Source organism: Bidens hawaiensis, unplaced genomic scaffold, assembly GCF_021521415.1.
Source record: "Bidens hawaiensis isolate Kalapana, Puna unplaced genomic scaffold, B.hawaiensis_p1.1 tig00010570_1, whole genome shotgun sequence".
Lineage (NCBI taxonomy): Eukaryota > Viridiplantae > Streptophyta > Magnoliopsida > Asterales > Asteraceae > Bidens > Bidens hawaiensis.
The window spans coordinates 65,234-91,849 of NW_027491808.1; the positions used below are offsets into that span (position 1 = coordinate 65,234).

General features: G+C 34.1%; 3 protein-coding genes across 3 annotated transcripts; 2 read left to right on the top strand and 1 right to left on the bottom strand.

The window, feature by feature from the left end:
* Nucleotides 1–365: 365 nt before the first annotated feature.
* LOC143535661 (uncharacterized) lies at nt 366–6,774 on the top strand. Its single transcript, XM_077029862.1, has 2 exons — nt 366–1,373; nt 6,355–6,774. The coding sequence occupies exons 1-2, from the start codon at nt 487–489 to the stop codon at nt 6,608–6,610; spliced, it is 1,143 nt and encodes a 380-aa protein (XP_076885977.1). The 5' UTR covers nt 366–486; the 3' UTR covers nt 6,611–6,774.
* A 10,069-nt stretch (nt 6,775–16,843) lies between these two features.
* Nucleotides 16,844–19,059, top strand: LOC143535636 (transcription factor MYB118-like). Its single transcript, XM_077029843.1, has 3 exons — nt 16,844–17,295; nt 17,403–17,529; nt 18,454–19,059. Exons 1-3 carry the CDS (start codon nt 16,844–16,846, stop codon nt 19,057–19,059), a joined length of 1,185 nt encoding a protein of 394 aa, XP_076885958.1.
* Nucleotides 19,060–20,729: 1,670 nt separating this feature from the next.
* LOC143535662 (uncharacterized) lies at nt 20,730–22,790 on the bottom strand. The gene is made up of 2 exons (XM_077029863.1): nt 22,050–22,790; nt 20,730–21,339 (listed from the first exon to the last, which is right to left on the bottom strand). The coding sequence occupies exons 1-2, from the start codon at nt 22,622–22,624 to the stop codon at nt 20,889–20,891; spliced, it is 1,026 nt and encodes a 341-aa protein (XP_076885978.1). The 5' UTR covers nt 22,625–22,790; the 3' UTR covers nt 20,730–20,888.
* Nucleotides 22,791–26,616: the final 3,826 nt, after the last annotated feature.

The following is a 26,616-nucleotide window of genomic DNA, read 5'->3' on the forward strand; positions in this document are numbered from 1 at the left end:
AACTGTGTTTCTACGTGAATAATAATTTCCTTCCTTCGTCTGCGATTTCACTTGAATATTGTTGCAGATTTGGATCCATCCGTCATCATCGTCGTTCTAATGGGCGTGAAGGTGACGACAGCAGCGTGTTTGAATTGGTCACAGCCTTCAATTCCACACTCTTCGTCATCATCACCCTCATCGTCTATACGACGTAGTTTCACCGACGTCTCGTTATCCTGCCGTTACTCATCCCTCTTCGGTAACACTCTCAATCGATCTTGCTCCTATGGAACCCTAATTTTAGGTCAAAATCATAAATTAGGTCAAAATCGTATCAAAAGAATCTTTAGTGCAACTTTCAATTCGCAATACTCCGATGACGATGAGATTCATGAATTAGCTCTCAAATTCCGGTTACCGGAAGATGACGTCTCCGATTCGTCGGAAACAGAGGAGTAGAAATTGGACGAATTCGCCGGCGATGTGGCGAAATGGACGGGGGATATGATTCCGGCGAATATTGAACGGAAGGCGAGTATTGTGAGTTTACCGTTGTCGTTGCGAATAATTCAGAAGAAGAAGCAGCTGGAGGACGGGTTGATTGAAGCGGGTGAATTTGCTTATTGCTCGATGAAGAAAGCGTTTTCTTCAATGGTGTTTATTATCCGCGAGCTTCAGAGTTACACTCTGCAAATGCGAGAAGTGTTGTTTTTAGAGGATTTACAAGGGATATTAATTCGGGTTCAGAAAGAGATGAATGCCCCTTTTGTGTGGCTGTTTCAGCAAGGGTTTTCGCATACTCCGAATTTAATGGTGTGTGTTATGATACTGTTAGCTAATTACAGTGTTTATTCAATGTCAGTTCACACCGCCGCACCGCAGCCATTGCCAGCGACGGTAGAATCAGTCACCGCCGTCGTTGATCACACGAAGACAAAGTTTGATTTTTTAAATTCAGACGGAATTAACGGTGGCGGCGGGAAATACCGGCGAGTCTCCGGCACTGCTGGTGATGGGAAGTTTGACCAGAGAAATGAGCATCGGACGATTGTTCCTGACGGAGATTCGTCGCCGGCGGTAAATCCAACCGGTGCCGGAGATGGGTCAGTTTCTGGTGAGGTGTTGGAGGTGGAGGAATTGGGGTTGTGGGAGTCGGTGGTGGCGGAGGCTGAGGAGATGAGGGGAGTGAGCGGAGATGGTGGGCTTGACGGTGAAACGATGCGGAGATTTGTGTCGCCGGTGACGGTGAAAGTGGAGGAAGAAGCGGACACCGGAGAGTATTTGAAGACGGAGTTTGTTTATCAAATGGGGTTATTGAAAGAGCCTGAGAACTCACTTTTGCTGGCTAATTACGCTCAGTTTCTCTACATGTTTTCACATGATCATAAAAGGTAAGTTTATGTTTCAAGTTTGAACTTTAAAGAGTATTTTGTAGTTTAATATGACTATTTTAAATATTAGGGTGAAGGAGACTTTGGGAAAGTGAATCGGGTTGTTTGGGTAATTTCGGAACTCTATCCATGACGGATAGGGTAGTGAATTTAGGAAGAGAAATCGGATAAAAGTACCCTGAATGTTTGCCAAAGAATCTAAAAACTTCGTGTGAAAAGGTGAATCGGGTAGTTTGGAATACCACCCTTATTATTTACTTTTGGCGTTTTGGTGAAATCAGGTAAATGAGGTGAGTTTGTATCATTGGTTATTTGGATTCGAGTAAACTAGGTAGTGTTAGGGCATTAACGGCTATCCCAACTTACCAGATAAGCCAAACTAGACAACCAATCAAATTAGGAATGGCAACGGGGCGGGTTTGGGGCGGGTTTGGCTTAACCCGAACCCGAACCCGAAACCAAAAACCATCCCCGTACCCGCCCCATTACCCGTCGGGTTTAATTCGGGGATTCCCCGTTTGGTTTTTTGTACCCCCCCGACCCGCCCCGTCCCCGAACCCGAAAACCCGAAACCGATCCGACCCGACCCGAAATTGGTTCATCACATAACTGAACATTTATCGAAATAAACTTCTGCATCACACACATGAAAGCTGAAACAATGTGTTACAAAGGAAATAAAACCAAGTCTACATGGCCGAAAAATCATGCCAAATACACAAACTACAAACTCCCGACCAAATCTAAATACCAAATCATCCAAAGTCGTCGTGCCACTTTCTTTAGTACCTACCTACATTAAGAATATTTATCAATAAATCAACCAAGTTAAAAGAATAAAAGCTATGTTACAAAAATAGTAAATTTTATAAATATTATTACCTCTTCCACATCCATTTCATATTCAATGGTGCGGCAATATGCCTCGGTCTCTTCCGAACAAGTTTCTATATTTAATAGTAATAACATAAACATATATTCATGATTATGAAGATAAATAACATGAGTAATAATGTAATATTCAATATAGCATTACCTCGAATCTCATTCAACAACCAACTTTGAGCACACATTAAAGCCTCCAAAGTTTTTGGGTGAAGTCGACTTCGGTGAGGACTTATTAATCTTCCACTTGTACTGAACGCAGATTCAGAGGCAACGGTGGAAACTGGAATTGCCAATACATCTTTTGCCATCCTTTGAAGTGTCGGATACTTACCTCCATTTGTCTTCCACCAAAGCAACAAATCCAGTTCTACTTCATCAGGCAAAAGATTTTCTTTCAAGTAGTTATCTAACTCCGCCATATCATTCAAGTCATCATTCACCTTAGCTTTCGATTTAATGTCAGATAGGAATTTTTGGAATCCACCAGAAGAACACTCTGACAACCCCGAACTGAATAAAGATGAACTAGAACCACCACCTATAAATTAATGTGAATCAAGATAAATCAAATATTAGCAATTTATATTTATACTCATTAAATATTAATATGATTATACCTTCATAGTAGTTTTTACCACGTGAGTTGGTAGATTCATATTCTTTAAAAAAAGCTTGGACAAAATCCTCAAGAGATTTAAACTCTTCCTTTGCCATTTCTTCACCGTATAAGGCAGGCATAAGCAACTCTACGTATTTTAGCTTGTAACGTGGATCTAAAACCGCAGCCATCCCCATAATCCCATGAATTACAGACCAATATTTATCAAACTTGATAATCATTTTATACGCCATTAGACTAATGTCAACAATATAAGACTTAGTCCACTCCCGCATAGAAAAACGAATCTCACATATCAAAGGGAAAAAGACATTAGCAGTAGGATACTTGTTACCAGAAAACAAAAGAGTTACCCGATAGAATAGTTGTAGCTTGTTACATATCTCAGTTGCTAAGTCTCAGTCAAGGTCCGTAGGCAAACTAGTATACCTGGACTCTCTTTGCTTTAATCGCGTGAAAACATGTCTATAAGGTATAGCAACACTAAGCATCAAATAAGTAGAGTTCCAGCGAGTCTTGCAATCAACGATCAGTTTCTTTGTGTATTCCATTTCAAGTTGATTGGCTGCTTCCTCAAATTTTTGCTCTCTTTTTCCTGATGCAGACCAAAATAAAACACTATCTCTAATTCTTTCAATCCCATCCTCAATAACAGACAAACCATCTTGAACAATCAAATTGAGAATGTGCGCGCAACAACGCATATGAAACAACTCTCCTTTCCTCATGAGTGATCTCAATGGAAGCTTCTGTAGTAACTTGTTGATAATTGCATCATTTGTGGTACAATTATCAACGGTAAGAGTAGACACTTTTCTATCAATATTCCAATCACATAGACAATCATATAGCGTATCTGCAAGAACATCAGCTGTATGTGGTGCAGGCACATAAACAAACCTATATAAAATTTATGCATCAATATAAGTGTAAAATACATTTAAAGTTTTAAACTAACTTTATATTAGACTTGTACAATATATATGCTTTACCTCATGATTCGGCTTTGCAAGTTCCAAGAGTCATCTATAAAGTGTGCAGTGACGGCCATAAACCCTTTTCTTTGATGGTTAGCTGTCCACATATCAGTAGTTATTGCCACTCTACTTGTGATCCTCCCTAATAGTTTCTTAGTTTTCACCCTTTCATATTCATAAATTTTTAAAATGTCGCTCTTGATGGTATTTCGACTCGGAACCTTAAACAAAGGTTGAAGACCTTGAACAAGCTTTCTAAAACCATGATGGTCCACCATTGTAAGAGGATACTCGTGCACAATAATCATCTCCGCGAGATCTCTCCTTGAGTTGTCTGGATTAAACGTGTAGTTGGAGAGATATGATGAACTACCATCAACTTTCTTTTGCTCCATAATCAAGATGCTTTGTCGTATATCTTTAACAGTTCGTCTTGGACAACGTTCAAAATGATCTCGCGATGTGTCGTTTTTGCTTGAACCTCCTAGCTTTTTCTTACAATAGTTACATTCCGCCTTATCTTCACCGTTCACTTTCATTAATTTAAAATGGTTCCACACGGCAGATCTTTTCCTTTTACCACTGACATTTTGACCATCTTCAAAAGTATCATCAAGGTTAGACTCATCGTGGGTAGTAAAGTTAGTTGGTGGTGGTTCATTAGAATCATGTACCCCTTCACTGCTTCCTTGAGGAGTAGAATAAGTAGGAGTGTTTGAAGCAACGGGAGTATGAGTACAAGTGTCTGAAGCAAATTTATCACCTTGTGATGCCATATAGTTGTAAAAACCTACAAAGAAGAAGTTTGAAATAAACCAATTAAATCATTGTGTAATATCAATTACATCAACCCACTACAAACGAATTTTCATAGCCCAACTCCTGTTTAAACACTTTGTAAAAAAATATATCAAAACTCTTAAAAGCAAGCCAGTACACATTCACACTACCGAAATAATATATCAAAACTCTTTCATGACCATCCGTTTCATGACCAGTACACATTCACACTACCGAAATAATATATCAAAACTCTTTCATGATCATCCGTTGCAAGGATCTGTATCTATACAAGTAATCCTTGCTTCTGTTCTGAAGCACAGGGTGATTGTGAGGAAGTTACTGAATTAGTGAATTTAACCCCAAGGAAGTTCTTACCACTCATAGCCTCGGTTAAACGATATACTGAATTAGTGAATTTAACCCCAAGGAAGTTCTTACAAAATCAAAGTGTGAAAATCAGATCAGATCTAACAAGTTGATGCATAAATCAGATCTAACAGACCATACATGACATTATCGTTATATGCAGACTAAAGTTCCTGGTGTCAAATCAGATCTAACAAGTTGGGGTGGGCTATAAACAAAATCAGATCTAACAATTGCAATTACAAAATCAAAGTGTGAAAATCAGATCTACCTCCGTCCGAAGAACAGATCAGAGCTGGATTCACGGCCGCGTCGGCCGGAGAGAAGTCGGCCGGAGAGCTGGATTGCCGGAGAGCTGGATTCACGGCCGCGTCGGCCGGAGAGAAGTGGGCCGGAGAGCTGGATTGCCGGAGAGCTGGATTCACGGCCGCGTCGGCCGGAGAGAAGTGTGAATCACACAATCGGGGGTGGCGGGGCAATATGCATATATGAAATTGAAACTGGATGTAGGTTTTTAATATATATATATATATATATTATTTATATTTATATTTATATATATTATATCGGGGCGGGTCGGGGCGGGGGTACCTGAACCCAAACCCGAACCCGAACCCGAAACAATCTCCGAAACCCGACCCGAAACCGAAAAAACAAAACCCGACCCGACCCGAAATAAGCCGGTTTTCGGGTTACCCCGTCGGATTCGGGGATTTTTGCCATCCCTAAATCAAATAGCGTCCACCCAACTTAACCGATTGAAAACGATTCACTAGCACACCCGAATCAGGGTTTTTCAACAAAACCAACCAATCATTGCTTCCATCACACACACATAATCGGTTCACGAAGCCAAAATGATGGCACCGACCAAACCTAGTTCCCTGATTGCCGAAGCCAAAAACACCCCGAATCCCCAACAGTCCAACCCCCCTAAAGTTTATAATACCTTTATTAACTTAATAATATATTATTTGCTATTAATTTTTAGAGTTTTGCATCTTATATATTTGTTTATAGGGTTAATACCTTTTCATTTTGGGGAAAAAATTCCAACCCAGTTTTGGTATTAAAAGAACTAAACTTTTTTAAAATGTATGCAATCGTAAAATTTATTTAACTTTGTTTAAAGTTTTTCTATTTAGAATGGCTACTAGTGTTACGCATATGGAGACTGCACCTTCTTTTATGTTGGCATGGATGTTATGTAGACTGATTAATAATTTTTCATCGTTCCATATAAAAAATCAAACATGCCTAGTGATATCTGTCTTAAAACACTTTTACATATTTGAAGCGCACTTAAGGCACTTTAATAATTTTCTTTTGTTTTGTGGGATAAAAACAGGGCAGAAGAATACTTCAAAAAGGCTTCAAAAATAGAGCCTAAAGACGCAGAAGCATTAAGTAAATACGGATGTTTTTTATGGCATGCTAAGAATGACTTATGGGCTGCTGAAGAGACCCTTTTGGAAGCCATTTCTATTGATCCTAATAACCCTTTTTATAGTGCAGCTTATGCACAATTTCTATGGAGCAACGGTGCCCGAGACACTTGTTTCCCGCTCGAGTCGCCAGAAAATGTCAACTCCGATGAGGCTTAACCACCACGGCTATGGTTATGAAAATAGATATAGAAAAGCAGGAAAAGATAATAAGTTTACAACGGCATTTGTTTTTGGTTTAGTAGAGTTTTTCTTTTGCAGAGATGGAATGGTTAAGTCAAGAGCATTGGTTTTGTGGTTAAAAGTTGTAAGCGTTAAACTCACCCGGGTTAAGGAGATGAAGACATGGCAACAATTTTGCAAGTTAAGGGACGTTTTCGGGGTGTTAAACCATGCCGGTGAGGTGTGAAGGGGCGCCAAGAAGAATGGGCCCCAATAACGCCAGAAGGGGCTGAGGCGTTAAAGGGAGGTCGGTGGTTTCGCTGATGTGGCCCTTACGTGGGTGTGGTTGCGACCCTGGGTGTTCATTCGCAACACACAGCCTAAATATATATTGCTTTGCGAATGTTATATGTTGCTCTGGGTTTAGTGATTTCTGATCTGTGAAAGATTAAGAAAATTTTGGTGTACATTTTTAATAAAAAGAGAATTGAGTTTTGTTAAGTATTTTTAAAATTCACACCGGAATGCTGACGGTGTATTTATATTTTCAATTAAGGGAGTGTTTGGGATTTGTTTATTTTCATCAAATTATAACTTATTATGGGGTAGAGGTAAGGCTGTCTACATCTTACCCTCCTCAGACCCTACTATAGCTTTGCTACTGGTGGGATATACTGAGTACGATGATGATGATGATGATGATGATGATGATGATGACTTATTAACTTTTTGAAAAGTAATAAGACGTTTGAGATTGCTTATCTTGTGAGAGAAAAAATTTAATAAGTTACACTTTTGTAACTTATTAATAAGTTATAAAGAGGTAAAATAAAGAATCCCAAACCCCTTATAAGTATTGAATACTACAAATTATTAGAGGAAAAACAAAACTTTATATTCCATATCTATTACACGATACAAATATATAATCAAATAAACATTACAATTTTGGGGCAGCTTCATAGAATAGTAACCAATTATCAAAAGTGTTTCAATTAGGTCACTTAAATTTAAAAATTGTTCCAAATAAGTCACTTAATTTTCATGTTTGATTAAATTAAAGGTTTTAACATATTTTTTTAACTTTTTTCTTTTTTGTTTCACACAGGAAATCTTTCTATCTTTTTTTTTTAAGTTAACGTTGAGTAGCAACGTGAATTTTATTGTTTATTTTTAAATTTTAATATAATGAACGTTTTTTTTTTATTTTTTTTAATTTAACTACATATATTGCAAATTCCGACCCCCACATCTTATCCTCTATTTCTTTCTTGACGCACAAAAAAATCGGCGAGACTTGATTTGAAGATTTAGCGACCCAATTTGGGGACAATATGCATCAGCGACCTAATTGGAACACTTTTGTAAGTTGATCACTATTCTATGAGATTTTCTTTTTTTTTAGCTACAAAATATCACTATTACAAGGAATGCAAATGAATTTAACGACTACAAGCGGACCTTTCCATCTGTTAATAAACAACACGACTTAAAGAAATACATTTCTTTGTTTGTATTTGTTCGTGAAAAGAGTAAACAAACATAAACATATGAAGGTGAACCAATAAAATATACTATTATTTTATCCGGCGCGTTACGCCAGGCAAGTCAAGTTTGCTTATATACCAATCACATTGCAGCGGTGCACTAATGTGTGTTCAGTTGATACCATATTTAAACCCAAAAGATTCGATTGAAAAAACCTTAGTGTTGAAACCCTAACGGGTAAAACCAAGCGTTATGACGGCGAGTCGACACGAATTCGATCAATATTGATTACATTCGATACGATATAAGCAACGATGGTGAAACCCAAGTATTAAAACCTAAAAAATAAAATCGTCAAATTAACATATAAAAAGACTAACATGTAAACACGACATTTGTTGGGTCAGTATAAAACTGGGCGTTGGTAGAACTTGAGTATTGTAGGTCCTGTGCATTGCGGCGGTGAGTTGATGGGAATCCGTATGGTTTCGGATACATTCGTTATGGTACCGTATAAACAACGTTGGTAAAATCCAAACCCAAAAGACAAATTTGTCAAGTTAACATGTAAAACATAAAATATTTGAAACGACGTTTATTCGTTTGGTAAAACCCAAATGCTGTCGGTCCTGTGTATTGTGGCGGCGAGTGGACGGGAATTCAGTCAATTTCGATTACATTTGTTACGGTGGCGCAACTAAAACAAAAAGGACGCGAAAACCCGGGTGTTGATAAAACCCGAGCGTAGTTGGCCACGGGCATTGCGAGATGAGTCTTTTTAATTATCAAATTAAAAAAAAACTTGCATTCACTAAGATACTGGAACTAAATCAAAAGGATGAACAAAAACAAAATATAAAATTTAAGGTGGATCAATGGGGTGACGTGGTTCGGTAAATCTCGGACATTGGGAAAACCCAGGAATTGTTGGTCCCTTGCGTTAAGGTAGTGAGTCTACGACTCTACGCGGATTTATTTGTTACGGTATGGGAACTAAACATAACGAATAATATAAAAATTGAGGTAGACCAATGGGGTGTCGTCAGTTGGTAAAACTCAGGCGTTGTCGGTCCCGGGCCTTGAGGCGGTGAGTCTACGTAAACTCGGTCCGTTTTCGTCACGTTCGTTATGATAGCAGAACTAAAATAAAAACAAAAAATTGACGTTAGGTTGATTTCTGTTACATTCTGTACGGTAACTAAACTAAAAACATGAAAAAAAAGCAAAAAACAAAAAGTACGGTCCAATTTGATGCCGTCAAATAGTCCAATAAGACATTTGCGACACCAAAACTTTTGTATTTCTATTTGCTATATTAATTAATATGTTGTTTGTGAATGTTTATATCTATAACTATATTAAAACAGTACTTTTTCTCATAAATATCATTCATTCTTATAATTTCTTTTTAATAAAATAATTTAAAATTAAATTAAATAATTTTTTCCATAAATAACATAAAATAAATCAAAATTAAATTAAACTACCTTTAACTTATTTAACTTCTATAATTTCTCCTTAATACAGTTAATAAAAAATAATTCATTGTTTTAAATTTTTATTATATTCATGATTTAGCTTAACATCAAATTTGTTTATGATATTGATGTCAGAATTTAAAGGTAGACTTAATCATACAAAATAAACGAGTTCTAATCTAGTAAGCAATTAAAGTCATACAAAATAGACGAATAAATTAATGGCTACATTCAAAAGATAAGGAAAATCCGCACCAACCCATAAAAGCACAGCTAAATTATTGTTGATATTTCACCAACTTCCCCAAAACGTCAACTAATACTATTCTTTGTTAATTGACATATATATATGCCTATATACGACTATTTGTTCTACCTCCACTCTGAGAAAACCAAATGGGTCGTCTGAGTTACACAACGATTCGCCGGAGACGTTATGGAACCAAAGGATTTCGATTGAATTCCAAAAGAATTTGCGTTCAACGACTACGTACAAAGATCATCAGTTTCTTCAAGATAGTTATAAAAACTTGGAAGTCACGTTTGCATGGTTTGAGGATGACAAATTCAGCGACTTCCAGCAAATCAAGTGACGGTAGTAGCTGCGGAGACACGGTATCTAAAACGAATGCTGCCCGGTTTAATGTTTGTAGGCTAAAGTCGTTCACAAGAACAAATTCTTTTTACTCCGAAGCCATTGCAGATTGTTTAGAGTTTATAAAACGTTCATCTGTTTCTTTGGATAATAAGCCGGATGCATACGCAATAAATGAAAATTGAATATTATCAAATTAAGGTGCGTTTTTTATTTTAGTGTATATGGAAATTGAAATTATTTTTTTGCCTGTTACCCCTTTTCTTTTCATGATACAAGAAATGTTTTGTAAATACCTACAAAAGTTGATTATATAAAATTTTAAAGCTTAACAAGAGTATGTTTGGGGTGAACAGTTGGACACTATATATACAAGAATGCTTATTTTATCTTTGGATTTTATAAAATAAATTGAGGTAATAATTATACTTAACTGAAATTTTAACCGTCATTTGCAAAGTAATAAAAGCAAGAAAATTTGCAAAAAAGTTAAAGTGAATTTTTTATATGCTCTGCTCCATAAATTGACTATGTATAAATGCCACAAGTTGTAATTCTATCAATAAGATAATACTTCTTTTAAGGCTATCTGTTATTGTGGGGGGCATCGAAGCTCCTCCACCGTGCCACGTCAACGCTACGTCATCGCCTCGTAGAAAACGGGGCTTTGAAGTCCGCCCCGCTATGGTTAATGCCCCTTGAGCGCCCCCCATATATATATATGTGTGTGTGTATGTGAGAGAGGAGAGAGAGAGAGCCCACTGCGCCCATTGTCCCCTCCACCGCTCCCCCCTCCGCGCCCCGCCTAACGACGTCCCCCGGCGGTGTTTGAAGCCCACCACGCCCCATAGTGTTTAGTCTAAGTGTTACTAACTTATTATTATGACTAGGTTAGTAGCCCGTGTATCATACGAATGGAAATTAATAAATTCATCAGGTAAAGGTAAAATATATATGATTGCTTATTTGAATAAATATAAAATTATGAATTTATGTGTAAAGATGGTTTTACGTAAATATGTTTTTTTTGTAATTAGAATAAATTGGATGAATAGAAAGTCATTAATGCATTTGCTAGTAAATTTATTATTAGGTATATAAGATTAGAATATCACATAATCGTTAGAGGTAAAAATTTGTATGAGCTATTAAAATATAATATTGAAAAACATTAAGTTACAAAATATAGTAAAATCATACTAATATAGTATGATGGAAGTTATTGGCCGAGTAATATATGAAATTGTATTTTACAAAAATATATGAAAGTCATTATATTTGATAGTATTTGGTGAAGAAAGCTTGAAAATGGAAGAATAACTTATCAATGCCGATTGTTTTATATGTGAAATGGCTTTTGATTTTCTATCTTGGCTATTTAGTAACATAATTTAGTAAATTATAAGTAATTGAAAATAGAGGTTACATCCATGCTATTAGTTGGCTAATTATGGATGAAATGACGGACAAAGAAATATATTAAAACATATTTAATTTTATTTCTAATTAAATTACTTAATTAAATAATTGTTAAAATTGGTAAAAGTGTATGTAACATTATATATAAACAGGCTAGAATTGTGACATGTGTCAACATAGTTTTGTTTTAATAGTATAGTAAGATTCAAAATAAACCCGACAAAAGATACATAACATTTACTTTTACTTACTACATACTTATCGTAATAAACAGGAGATGTATTTGTGTACGATAGTTTATAAAGAAACAAACTTATTGAGCAGTATGTTTGTTGATGTTATAGTGCCACATCTCACATGTTTTGTATACAACTACACTATTCAGTGGTCCTCTAAACCTTTTGTTTGGTAACGAATCTTCTTCTATCGACTATCATAGCACCCCTCTCTGGAGTCTGGATTCCGTTGATTAATGTAGCTCTGATTAAATTTTTCTGTTTTCAGCAATTATAATACTAATAAAATAATAGTAATTTAAGTAAATGCCACGTACGGTTGCATATATTTATTTTTTAAATGAGAATATATTATACTACTAACACTATATCACTGCCCTCACAAGACTCGAACCCTCTACCTCTAAAATGTCGTTTGATTCGTTGGGTACCGGGCCAAATGGCCTTTAGTGTGTGGTCACATATAACTTATGTAAACCAGCAACCTCGTAATTAATGTAAATTAAACTCAAAAGTCAAGGGTTGTTTGGATTTAAGTTTTGTGAATAATCTATACGGACAGAAATATAAAAAATCGTTCAAGTAAACGCTTATATAATTTCAAACGACTACAATTTTTTAATATGTATTTTGAGACAACAATATAATTTATAATTGTAAGTTATACAAACGAAAATATAATATTGAAAGACATGGACTTACAAAAAATGACATTATGTGGTAGAATGTTTACAAACAAAATTTTAAACTTTAAAATATAAACTTCAAAAGCTACAAATTTTTACTTATAAACAATATTTTTTTTCTTTGTTTGCAACTGTCACAGCCCCGACCCCTATACCTCGGGAGGGGAGCCGTGAACGTTGAGTGGTGGTATCGATGTTTATTAAAATAATTTGTAGCGGAATATTTCATTAAAACCGTAGTTAGGGAAATTAATCAGAGTTATAAAAACACCAAAATTCTTATTTCATAAACTGGGATAAAAACCCATTTTTTATACAAACATAAGTTTTATAAGGATAAACCCTAATTTACAAAACACGTTTCTTTATTCTGGTGACAAGCCACTTATTTAAACTGGAAGCCCGTAGGCATCATTCCTTTGTCTCTAACAGGTCACCTGTAACATGTTAAAAATATTTGCTCAGCAGGAAATACTGGTGAGTACATTCATTTATAAATGACACATTTTACAGTTACAGCATTAAGATGTTTTTACATCTGCCTCCTTACAAATTACCGAAAGGTACTTGTCACTCGACCGTATCTGTGACTGTGGTCATATTACTTATTGGCTAACACTTGTCCAATAAGTAACGTGTAATAGCCCAGTAGGCAAGCCTTGTATACAAAACCCCACAATACCAGTAGTAACCATCCCTTAAGTCTACAGAGACATAATCACTGTAATGTAGGTTAAATCATTTGAAAATATTTAAACTATCCGTCATGAGTTTGATGGTTTTGGAAAAGCATCATGACAGCATTGGAAAATCAGCTGTCTCACGGAAACGTGAGTTGTGCAAAAGCTCGAATGTCTCACCTTGCAATTTTATATTTAACAAACCTTCTGATGTTAAGCACCTAGATTAAGCACAATGTAGTATATCTCTATTAGTATAAACCCATAATCATAACGATAATCACGAGACATGAAACTTTACACGATGGCACAATGTCATACCTTGGTTAGGTAGAGCTTTTAGATTCGTGTTATAAAAGTTCCTTTCGATCGGAGAGGTACCGTTACAATTACTTGGTATAATACTAGCCTTATATAAGGAAATTTTTGAGAGAGAAAATGAAACTGAACGATTTGTGAAGTCCAGAATTCCTCCCTATTTATACTTAAAATTGAGCATCTTTGCGTATCGCGAAGCTGCAGTAGGGTTTCCGAGTCAGCCCTAGCTATGCCACGTGGCTCGACACGTGTCAATGTTGCGTAGCTTTCACGTCACATCTTTGCGTATCGCGAAAAAGCTTAAGCATACTCCTTCGCGTATCACGATGGTGCAACAACACTAAGGCGGCCCTTAAGCGTGCGAAGTGTAAAGTGCGCCATCAAAGCGCCACATTGCACCCAATGCACTTCGCCCGTGCCCGTGCGCGTCGGGTGCTTCGTACCCTCCGCTAGGACTACTGGGTGTGATTTGGCACATAAGAATATTATCATGTGAACTCTCTTTCTTATAAAGAGCTTACAAGTTTTGTAATCTAGCGATGTGGGACAAGAGTTAGAAATCCTATTTATACCATGGTGAAAGCCTTCCATTTTCTTTCCTCCACCAATGTGGGATGGAATTTTCCTTTATATTTTCCATTCTTCCTTTTACTTCTTCTCTTTTCTTTCTCATTTCTTCATTTCTTTCTTTGATTATTTTATTCATATTATGGTTTGTTATAGCAACTTTCTCTTGCTTATCTAAAATAAGTATTTATGTTTTGTTCGTCTCTATTCTTCACTCTTGATAAATCTACATAAAGTTGATCATGCCTAAAACGGGTCTTTTAAGCATGCCAGCCCTTGCTAAAGACTGTCCTATACTTTTGTTGATGATCATTGCAAAACCAAACTACAACAGGAAACTGTCATCTTTAAAACTTAAACAGAATTTTTTTATCTGAATGCGTCAATTGTATATATATGTGCTTATATATTTGAACAATTTGTAAATTTTGTATTTGTGTCAAATTATTTTAAATAAATGTTATGTTTGTCCTTAACTCACGTATAAAAATGCATTTTAATAATCACAAAATTAATAATTCATTTTAGCAAATAACACCATCTGTCAAAAAATGGTGATTCGCAAACAGTGAGTTGGAGAGAAGGGAATGAAAATTAGGGTTATGAAACGTATGGGTCTATAATTGGTTGTCTAGGAGAAAACGCATCCAATTAAATGATTATTATGATTTTAATTTTGAATTATTTTATTACTAACAAATTCTATGAGGGCTTATTACTGTTGGAATATAGTAAGATCAACCAATAAGAATGAGCCAAAAAGAATGTCTTTAATGATATTTATTATATAGATTAAATGATTGTTATGATTTTAATTTTGAATTATTTTAGGTCCTGTTCGTTTCAAGAATTTGCAAGGAATTCTAAGAAATGGGATTTTAAATCCCATGAATTGATATGTTCGTTTCATTAAATGAAAGCATATGAATGGAAACTAAATTCCATCAAATCTCACAATTCATGGGATTTTAAAATTTCACCTATTTTATAAGGATTGTTATGGAAAGTAAAAACACTCCAAAAAAATTAATAAAAAAATCATAACTTAAAATATAAATCAAAAACGAAAAATGTGAAAAACCTAAAACGTTTCCGTCGTTTCCCTCGTTCTTCAAAAAAAAAAACCGAGAATGAAGAAGATTCAGATTCCAATTCCAATTCCAATACATACTAACCAACCAAGCACATGATAGGGATTCTCAAACATTCCATTCAATTCCAATTCCAAATCCTTTAAAAAAAGTTCGTGAAACGAACACGCCCTTATTAGTAACAAATTTTATGAGAGTTTTTTATTTTTGGAATATAGTAAAATTAACCAATAAAAATGATACAAAATGAATTTCTTTAATAATATATAGATATAGATACTTAGTTTACAAAATAAGGTGTTATGGAAGATGATGTTTGAGTTTTTCAAAAATTTTAATTATCCAAAGAAACATGGAAATGTTTGTCAATTCGTTTATTCGGTTTTCATTAACTTGATTTTAGGTTCATTATCTTCAGTTTGCAAGTTGTATAAAGCCAATGTGAAAACATTTGAATAGAATGAAAACCATATGCACTTATATATTATCAACAATTTATAAAAGTAAAATAAACATAACCAAAATGATAGCATAATCGAATCGTAAGAGCTAGTTGCATAAAAATATAAGAAAATAATGAAACGAGTCATTTTTTTGATATCATATGCCCACTAAAATTCATATTAATTACCCATATAATCAAGCATTACGTGACAACATGGTCACACATCATACAAATACTTAAACTTAATGCGAGCGGACATTAAACATAAATTAGATGGAATAGAGAGGGATGCACAAAATAATGTAGATACATGGCAATGTTGTATTAGTTTTTTTCTGACGACAAATGCTACTCCTATCACGTTTACATAAATAGTTATACTTCATTGTCCATGTTTGATCTCGGAGGTCTTCTTAAAGAGACAAGTGGGCTAGCTCCACATTGGTGTTTGTGTATTAACTAACAACATGTTTAAACTAAATTAATTAAACCTTTTAACAAAGCTATCTCATGATTGAAAAAGATGTTATACAGTTTAATTTTCATATATACGCACAAAATTAATGTGAACTCCCTACTTTGTTTTGTGTTGATTTGTCACGTTTTTATACAAACATAGTTATAACAATGTATTGAACGAAAAATGTAGCATACCCTAACAAATACAAACATAGAAGAATTAATGATATTTTTTCAATGCAAATTTAACTACACAAATGAAAGATGATGCAATAGTAGATTCTCGTATGATATAAAAATGTGACTCATGTCGACGGTTATGGATACAATTATTTTATCATGTGACTATAAATGTATAGCACATAATTTTCTTTATTTTTCTATTTATTGTATCATAACATACTTTAATCAACTATTTATAATTAGCAAAATAATAATTACTACTAAAAGAATTCTCAATTTATGGAATTACAATCAAGGCTATGACCTCTATTCTCCCAAATGCCGTCCCTCAATAAATACACTTATTAATAAGAAGAAAACATTTAAGTATCAAACATCCAATCATATCTTGCCACGTAATCTTTTGTGTAAGAAAGAATGTCTAAAGGTCACAGTCAAAAAAGATTCCCAGCCATTAGATTAACTACTTGATCTAACGGCTCTCATTACATGTACACAATCAACCCAATGTTATGCACATTTTAACTAATAATCCACAAGCATAAATACACCTTTATAGTAACGCCTATTGGCCTTAACTAAATCATGGAAGGTGGTGGCCACGGTGGTGGCCACAATGGCGGCGGCGGGTTTGCTAATTATATGAATAATAATTATTATTATCATAACAATTCTTCTTTGTTCAAACCCGCACCGCCACCAATAACAGCCATTGATAGATTCTTATGTGGTAGAACAAGAGTTGATCATGACCAAACTCAAAACCATGATATTAATCAAACGTTTGTGTCGTCAAACACGGTTTCTGATTATTCTTTTTGGAGTAACATGATCAACAATGAAAGCAGAAGTTGTTTAGCACCATATTTGCCACCTATCAAAAGCTATGAATTTGATGTTAATAGTAATCATGTGTTTACTAACAACATTGAGGGTCTAAATCGAGGATCTAACCGGTTTTTGATCGAGAAGACTTCAAAAGGTGGTGTGACCTCTAAGGTTTTGATCAAGGGACAACGGACAGGTGAAGAAGATAGGTAAAAGTTGTCACATTTTCTTTAACAATTCATATATTTTTATTAATTACTTTCTATACATTTTTAAAAATTCATACATCATGATCAATTAATGTTGTGTGTTTCAGCAAACTAATTACGTTGGTGAATGAACATGGAGAGCAGAAATGGGCTTTGATAGCAGAGAAGATGGCTGGAAGAGCGGGGAAGCAGTGTCGTGAGAGGTGGCGCAACCATTTGCGCCCTGATATCAAGGTTTTGCTTCTTACATTAGTTTCGGTTCTTTATTTCATTTGTAATCTGCTTTGGTTTAGTAGATTTAAACTACAAAGATCAACATTTTATTTTCTAATTAAAGATGCAAATAATGGGTCAGTATCATTTCAGAACTCTAAAAAAGTTAAGAGCTTCTAGAAACTCATGACAACCAAACATTTTTTTAGTTTTTTTTTTTTCACATTTTAACATTTTTTTGAGACTAGTTTTACTATGTTTTATATATAAATTTTTTATTACATACATAAATCACAGGTTTACATATGTGTAAATTTTATGTTATAACAAATTTACATATGCGCATAAAAAAGGAGATATGTGTAAGAACTAATTTTCGTAATTGTAATCTTAAATATAGAGATAAAAAGTGATAAAACCACCTTCAAATAATATGAACATACAAAAAAAATTATAAAAAACATTAGTCATTAAGAGTTCCTTCAAGTTCATAAATAATTTAAAGTTCTGTAATAATATTCATCCTGCAAATAATAATCTTTCTTCTACTAATTTTGATGCATTTGAGATCCAACAACTTAGATAGTGTGTGTCCATTTTGCTAAATAATTTTTGTTCAATTATACAAATTACAATAAAAACAACTGTGTTTTTTTTTCTTGTTTATCTCAATCTATTGTTAGCCAAAAAATTTCGATTTGAATAACGATTTTCATAAACTCGATCTCTATCTTGATTATCTTTGATTTTTTTAGTTCAGTTTACATGTTTTGGATCCATTTATGATCCAATGATGAATATATAAAACGTGATAGAAATGTTGAACAAAATATTCTTAAATGTAGCAAGTTTCATGTGACTTTTGAATACTTTTGCTTTTCACCAAATGATTATAATCTGTTACAAAAAGTGTCTAAAAAGGAACTCTCAATTGCTTGTTAACAGAAAGATACATGGAGTGAAGAAGAAGTGAAAATGCTGATTGAAGCACATCAGAAAGTCGGCAATAAATGGGCAGAATTCGCGAAACTAATCCCTGGAAGAACCGAAAATTTAATAAAGAACAAATGGAATGCAACAAAAAGAAAGCAGAATTCTAGTAGAAAGAACAAGAAAAGTGACACAAAAGATAATAAATCTAAATTCACTCTTTTACAAGACTACATCATAAGCAAGACTAGTGATCAAAGTCTTGCCACCTCCTCAACCACCACCATCGCCACCGCTAGTGCCACCACAACCACAGGCAGTTCCACCACTATAGTCCCAGAGTTAACAAACTCTATAGAGATCACTCAGTCCAATGATGATGAGTTGGATTTTATGCAATCCTTGTTCCAAACCACCAACTCTAATGAGTCCATTGGTCATGCTTCCGAACTGAAATCTGCTACTATCGATCAATCCTTAGGGTTTTCTTCACTTACTTCAACTCCTTATGATGAGAACTGGAATGCATACTTGAATAACTACCTTGAAGATGATAATGTGTCACAAACCCTAGTAGAACATGATGAGAACTACTTGGAAGATGTTGATCTTCGTGACTAGTACGAGGATTTGATAGGTTCTATCCCCATCGACTATTGAATAAAACTTAGATCCGCCAATGGTAGAGATGGTTACAACTATTGACAATTTTTGTAACGTTTGAACTTAGTGATGTTAAGGCTGAGGGTTCTTTTTTTTTTCTATGTTTCATGTATCCTAAGCTACTATTTTTTTCCAACTTGCTGAGTTGCTGTTATTGTGGGAGAGTAGACTGAATTTTGAGATGTTTATTTTTTTCAGAAAATTTATCAAAAGTCTTGTGTATGCCTAGTATGTTCTAATTATTTTAGCTAATCTTTACAAAAAAATATTTATTATAATTATTATTCGCGCTCATATGCCTTAAAGCCTAGGTCATGTTGGAAACGACCTCTATACCCCCAAAGATAGGTAAAGTTTGTCTACATCCCGTTCTTCTCGGACCTAACTAATGGTTTTAGCTATTTATAGAATTTACTGGGTATAACTGTTGTATTATTTATACTCATACTAAGTAAAAACTTCGTTTGCTCTTATTATAGGGGTGTAACATGTTTATGTGTTAGGCATTTATTAAATTTATATCACCATTTTTGAATATATGGAAAAATATTAATAAGATATATATCACCCATACTAAAAAAGTGAATGTGATGAATACATTAAACGAGTAGTTGTGTTATCTTTACATTAAATTCAGGTAATATTGGTTATTTCACCAAAACGTTCGATTAATTATCATAATATATAGTACATATAATGAATATTCATATAAGAAGGTTTTTTTGAATATTGTTCAGTCAAAAAATATTAAAAATTAAAAAATTAGTAGGGTAGAATATAAACTTTTTAAACATACAGGTGAGCAATAACATTTTGTCTATATCTTCTTTATTTACAACCAGTCACACCTACACCCTAAATTATACTCACATTATATAGGGGAAGGTTTCGAATGCTCAAACAAAAATATAGTAGATATCCATCCAACTTGACATAAACCTTCAATCATATTGCATCCAGGGCCAAAGATAATGAATGGTAGGGCATGTCAATTATCCTACTTGGATGATTTATATCTTGCACCTTTTGATTAAAAAGCTTTGGAATTGATTTAGAAGATTCTATTATACTACTTATTAATCATTTCACCTTGTGTTCGACAAGCATTGCTCTTAAGTGATTCATGGCAAATGAAATTATTTAAATCTTTAACACCCATGGTCTCCTTTGAAACGTAACTTTTTATACATAAGATCATGTCAATGTCATAAGCACCTTGGGCGTCTTGTGGCATACATTCCCCTCTTACTATGATTTTCTTGTCGAGTGTAGCCAATCAAATCACTTCATCTCATGACATTCCATATTTCACACTTCACCCTATCATAACATATGTTTTTAAATGTAAAATATAAAAACATTTGTCACCTCGTTACTTACAAATCACGGTTTGTCACCCCTCTGTGCCTAATAAGTATATTAGGTTCCTATTGTAGTTTTCTTATATATAATCAATACATTTCAACCATATGTATTATTAAGTATTTATTACATATGAGTACATGACCTTTAAGGTGAAGTCCTTTTGTAATTTATTTCATTTACACCAAGCAGCTAAGAATAAGCATTTTAGAAATTGTAAATGTAAATGCATATTTTATTTTTAATATCTGTATAAAAAGAACACGACAAACAATACATATATGGGATCAACACATTTAAAAAAGTGGGGTCTAATTTGTTTATTTCTTATTACCAAGACCCCATCACATAAACAAAAAAACAGCACTAAGTACAAACTCATTAATGCCCATACCACTGCTTCTATAGCATGCATCGCACCATACTCATACCGTGTACACAATCACAAAACAAGGCAGCACAGCCCTCGGATTAAACACGATCAGCTCGTCTTCGTCGTCTAACCTTCTCTGCACCGCACCATGTTCCTTCCCGACTAAAGAATCATAGCCTGAATCATTTTTGTCATTAATTTCCTGATCACACCCGACCCGACCAGCTATGACACGACACACTAGCATTGCCCGTTTCACACACATGAACCCGAATTCTTCCTCGATGTCATCAGGGATTGACACGTGTCCTTTCCAGCTATTTGGTAAAGTGGATACACCATCCATTTTGGGTGAAAACCCGGACCCGATTATGTTGCACACACTACAATATTGTTGGGTGCATAGGGTGGAATTACCGTTTTGCCCTAGGTCACATAGGAAAGTTGTGCAGTAAAACCGTAACAACTCGTTGCCGTCAGCGACACATCTTTCATCCCTCCGTCTATTAGAGAGAATATATCAGTTTGGGTGGTAACTATATGAAAAAGTTAAAGACATATATAATAATAACTCCGGTACTTTTGTGATGTGTTATGTTATTTTATCACAAGGATATGTTAGTTATTATGGTAAAAGGAAAATTGTAAACTATATAATAATAAACCTTAGCTAATAAAACTTTTTGATACCGTGGTGATGTGATCTTATCCCTCTGTAAGCTAGAGAGAATATATAAGTTGCGGCACATAAATTTTTTTGAAAAGATATATTAATAAATTTAACTAATATAAATATTATTTGACAACAACGTTGTAATGCGATGTGTTATCCCTCTGTCTAGTAAGGGCGTGTTTGTGATTCCTAATTTTTACCTCCTTATAACTTATGACTTATGATAAGTTAAAAAAAAGTGTTTGGGTTTTCTTATTATGTGAGATGAAATGTTGATAAATTACACTTTTATAACTTATGACTTCTCCTTATAAGTTATAAGAAGATGAAATAAGGAATCTCAAACATCCCCTAAATATTAAACGGAATACATTAGTTATGGTTATTTTGTAAAAAGCTACGCCAAACACTAAGTTAAGCTTATTTTGTAAAAAAAAAAAAAACTAAAAAAACTATAAGCTTTATTAAAATAACTAGGCCAAACACTCCCTTAGAAGAAAATATATAATTATAATCCTTAACTAATATATTTTCTCGTACCGTTCTGATGCGTGGTGTTGTGTTGCCTTCGACTTCACACTTTCCCTATATTCTTCAAACCGGGTTAGTATCTTGGGACTGTTGTTGATCTTCATGACCCGGTGGATTGTCGGGTTTTCACCGGGCCAACCCGAGATAAATATCATCCGGACGACGTTTGTACCAGGATCATCATCCAACATCTCACAAATAGCATGTTTGATAGATTGATGTTGTTCAAGTGACCCGGGTTTCTGAAAAATCTCACCACAAATCGGGCACGGGTGGATTTCGGTTTCATTACGTAGAGGAAAGTAATCGGATCCTCTAAGTGATCCGGGTCGGGTTGACATACGGGTTTCGGGTGTGATGATGGAAGTTGAACGTGTGGAAGATGATGTAGATGGTATTTGTTGGAATATGTTGGAATGATCCGGGTCGGGTTTTGATGAGAAGATCCGTTTGATGAATGACCAAGTGGAAGTGATGGAGTTATGGTGTTTTCGGGACGGTTTTGGACGCCTTTGGGTGGTGTAGAAGGTGATGAAACAACCAAGGTAGAGGATGATGAAGATTAGGGGATGCAAATCGGCCATTAACGTCGAAAACTTAGTCGAAATCGATGAATGTTGATGGTAAGCTCATGAACTTCATGAAAGAGTTGAAGAGGGTAATAATATGGAAGAATGGGTGAATGGTTCAAGGTAAGCAAGGTCATGACTTCATGGCATCTTGTGCTTCTCACTCAATAATTATAGTACCATGGGGACTTTGAAAGTGATCTACTATATTTCTAAGAATATAATACAATAAGTAGTATACTTTTTAATTTGAACACATTTTTGTTTTCATTTTTATAGCTATAGGGATGATAATAGGTTATTGGAAGTCCGAGTCTCATACCATGTTAGTAAAATCATGTTTCATGTCTAGTCGGATACCCGTTCGGTATGTATCAGGAATTAATCATTAGGTATCAAACATATTCACGCGTATTGACTAGTTAGTCTTAAAAAGATACTTGTTGAGATTTTCAAATAATATTCTTTTCTTACAACTTAGTTTTTATATAATCATATTTTTTAATAACCACAATAAATTAAAATTAATAAATTGCATACATATGATGATCACTATAAGAAACTTCAAGTATTTAAAATGTGTAAAATTTATGATGATATATATATACTAAAAGATAGGCTAATACCTCATACCGTAAAAAATAAAAATAATGGTATTATATATATATTGAAAAAAAGCTCATTTTTCACAAATTAAACTACTAGAATCGGCAGTACAAGACCAAGGGTTGTTATATAAGTATTAAAATATACATGTGTATTTCAAGAAATTATGAAAGGAGGTGTTGGTTTGCATTTATATATCTTACATCAATGGAGTATCCAAAGCTCTAGCACACTTTTGGAGTTATGGATAACTCTAAGATCTTCTATGTTTCTCCATTTTGAACAATGGCATAAAATATAATATCTCATTTAATTTTAGTTTAATATTATAATAATTAAATTGTTGATGTAAAATGTAAGTAACTAAAGAAATACACGTTTGTGCGTTGTCTTTTGTCGATCACGTGAACATTCCTTGATGTACGTATACTATGTTGGATTGTTGATGACTACTTGATTCACTAATGTTTATTATCATTCTTTTTCTTATAACTTTTTCACTTTTACAGTTTTATTATAGAATGGGTGAATACATCAATTAGATTAAGTCATAAGGAATGTCTGACCTCAAATACAATTTATATGGTTAGGCTCATTGATTGTGGGTGAGAGAAAGTCTTCATAATTAAACGTGCTTAAATGAGATAAATTGCATTAGACTAATGCTTTGATGTACTATACAAGGAATATTTTGGTTCATATAATTATTATTAATACTCGTTTGCCACTTATGATACGTTAGCTTACGTTTAAACTATATTGTAAACGTTTAAACTAAAATATCATAAAAGGTCAAATTACGAATAAATGAAAGGCAAGTACTAAACTTTAGTGTTTTAGTCCAATTTAGCATTAGTTGAGGAACTATTCTTGCTAGAGGTGGCCATATGAGTGGGTTGGGTTGGATTTGGGTGATGGGTCAGGATGGGTTTGGGTCAGGATGGGTATGGGTCAGGATGGATTTTTAAAATAGAAGGTTAGGATGGGTATGAGTCAAGATGGGTAAAGTTAATCCATCTTGACCCAAGTAAAGGTTAAAATGCAAAGCGTTTCAAAAACCCCTCAAAAAAATATTCAAAAAATTTAATAAAAAATTAATAACACAAAATATAAATAAAAAACGCAGTGTAAAATAACTAAAATGTCATCGCCGTTGTCCTCGATTCATAAAAAAAAAAAAAAAAAACCTCGTTTTTTCTCGGTTCAGGCTCGGTTTTTTTCGGTTCATTTTTGCTTTTTTTCGTTTTGGTATCTATTCGGTTTCAATGTTTTCGGATTTTGTTCGGTTCCAATTTCTCAGTTTCATTCGGTTTAGGATGGATATGGTTTAGGATGGGTAAAGTTAACCCCTATCTTGAACTAAGTTAAGGTTAAAATACAAAGGCTTCAAAAACCCCTCAAAAAAATTAATAAAAAAAATAATAACTCAAAATATAAATCGAAAACGCAAAAAGTAAAATAACTAAAATGTTTCCCCCGTTTTCCTCGTTCATAAAAAAAAACTCGGTTTTGTCTCGGTCCAGGTTCAGTTTTTCATTTTTTTGCTTCGGTTTTGCTTTTTTCCATTTCGGTCGGTTTCGGTATATGTTCGGTTTCAATTTCTTGGTTTATATTCGGTTCCGTGGGTTTTGTTTGAAATAAAATTGGATAAAACTTGTTTTAGTCCATTCTAACCCATAAACAAACCCATTCTAACCTATAACTAGGGCTGTAAACGAACCAAACGAACACGAACAAGGCCTTGTTCATGTTCGTTCGTTAAGAAAATAATGTGTACACGAACGGTTCACGAACACTTAACGAACGAGATTTCATGTTTGTGTTCGTTCATTAAGGAAATTAATGTGTTCACGAACAGTTCATGAACACAAATGAACGTAAATAAAATCGGCAGAGCCTAAAGATAGAGAACGATGTATTCATCAATGTGAACAATGATAGCCTATAAACGAATCGAATGAACACGAACAAGTTCGTTCATTTAACTTTAGAAGAACACGGACACTTAATCGAACAAATATTTATGTTCATGTTCGTTTATTTAAAGATGGACACTTGTGTTCGTTTGTTTAAAATCTAAACGAACAATTATGAACAAATGTAAATGAACAAAAATATAAACGAACTTAAATTAAAACACGTAAATAAACACAAATTAACAAATATAAAACTTTTAAGCCGATGACCTATCCAGATAATATTTAATTATTTTCTATTAATACATAAACGAACATAAATAAACAGACATAAACGAACGTTCATGAACATAAATGAACGAACAGAACATGTGTTCATGTTCGTTCGTTTAATTAAACGAACACAAAATTTTTGTTAATGTTCGTTCGTTTATTAAATAAACGAACTTTCCGCCGAACGGTTCACGAAAGTTCACTGAACGTTCGGTTCATTTACAGGCCTACCTATAACCAAAAGTCACTAGCATTTTCTCAACCCATCTTAACCTTCTTGCAAAATTCTTTTGATCCATCCTGACCCATCTCAATTTTAAAAGTTATCAAAATTGACCCAAAACAACTCAAATGGGTTTGTTTTGCCACCTTAAATTCTTGCCAATCACTTACTTTCAAATCCTTAAACACACATATTGGGTATCAACATTTCCTTTCCAAAGACTTAAAATCCAAATACTTAAAAGAGTGTGATTACATACTCACTCTCTTTTAAGTCTTTGGATTTATGTTCTAATTGCTTAGAACATATGTAGTGGGCTAATCGTCTACCTCTACTTAGGATGAAGAGTATGAAGCATGATCGGGTGTTTGGGGCTGGGGCCGCAACATGAAGCGAACAAAGAGTGTGTGGCGAGAAGAGGTGTGTAATTAATAGTATGAGTCAAACGCATACACATCACACATTTTTATATATTTTTTCTTTATTGAATTTTCATGTTAAACCGGATACACACTTTCTGTAACATTTTTCATTTTTTTTTCCTTCTAAAACCCATACGAATGCCTTTAGAAATAGATATTATAATTTCCAATAGCTTATAATAGTTATATATGATGATTAAAACTTGCCACAACTCAATAACATTAAATATGACCTAATTAAATCTTGCTTGGCCGTCAGCTCTTTTACTCATGTACTTCTTGCGTGACAGCTTTCTTTCTCTTATTCCCATCCCGCATCGAGCTCTCATAAATCAAACGACTCATGCACACCCCAGCATTTTTAGAATTAAAAAAAAATGATACTTCTTTTGTTAATCATGTTTATTTTTTGTTTTTTAATAGGGAATGTTGCTTGGTTTGTCTAATATTGTAGGATTTTTTGATAGTGTTCTGGTACTCCAACAACCAGTACACATATATCTTGCAAAAAGGTACTATTTTATACCTTAACTAGACAAAAAAATAAAATAAAATTATTACATGAAA

Bases quoted from the DNA above. Each gene is read 5' to 3' on its own strand.
- LOC143535636 (XM_077029843.1), top strand. From the start codon at position 16,844: ATGGAAGGTGGTGGCCACGGTGGTGGCCACAATGGCGGCGGCGGGTTT. The intron at 17,296-17,402 runs GTAAAAGTTGTC...TGTGTGTTTCAG, and splicing joins CGGACAGGTGAAGAAGATAG to CAAACTAATTACGTTGGTGA. The intron at 17,530-18,453 runs GTTTTGCTTCTT...GCTTGTTAACAG, and splicing joins ATTTGCGCCCTGATATCAAG to AAAGATACATGGAGTGAAGA.
- LOC143535662 (XM_077029863.1), bottom strand. From the start codon at position 22,624: ATGGCCGATTTGCATCCCCTAATCTTCATCATCCTCTACCTTGGTTGT. The intron at 21,340-22,049 runs GTACGAGAAAAT...TCTCTCTAATAG, and splicing joins CAACACCACGCATCAGAACG to ACGGAGGGATGAAAGATGTG.
- LOC143535661 (XM_077029862.1), top strand. From the start codon at position 487: ATGATTCCGGCGAATATTGAACGGAAGGCGAGTATTGTGAGTTTACCG. The intron at 1,374-6,354 runs GTAAGTTTATGT...GGATAAAAACAG, and splicing joins TTTTCACATGATCATAAAAG to GGCAGAAGAATACTTCAAAA.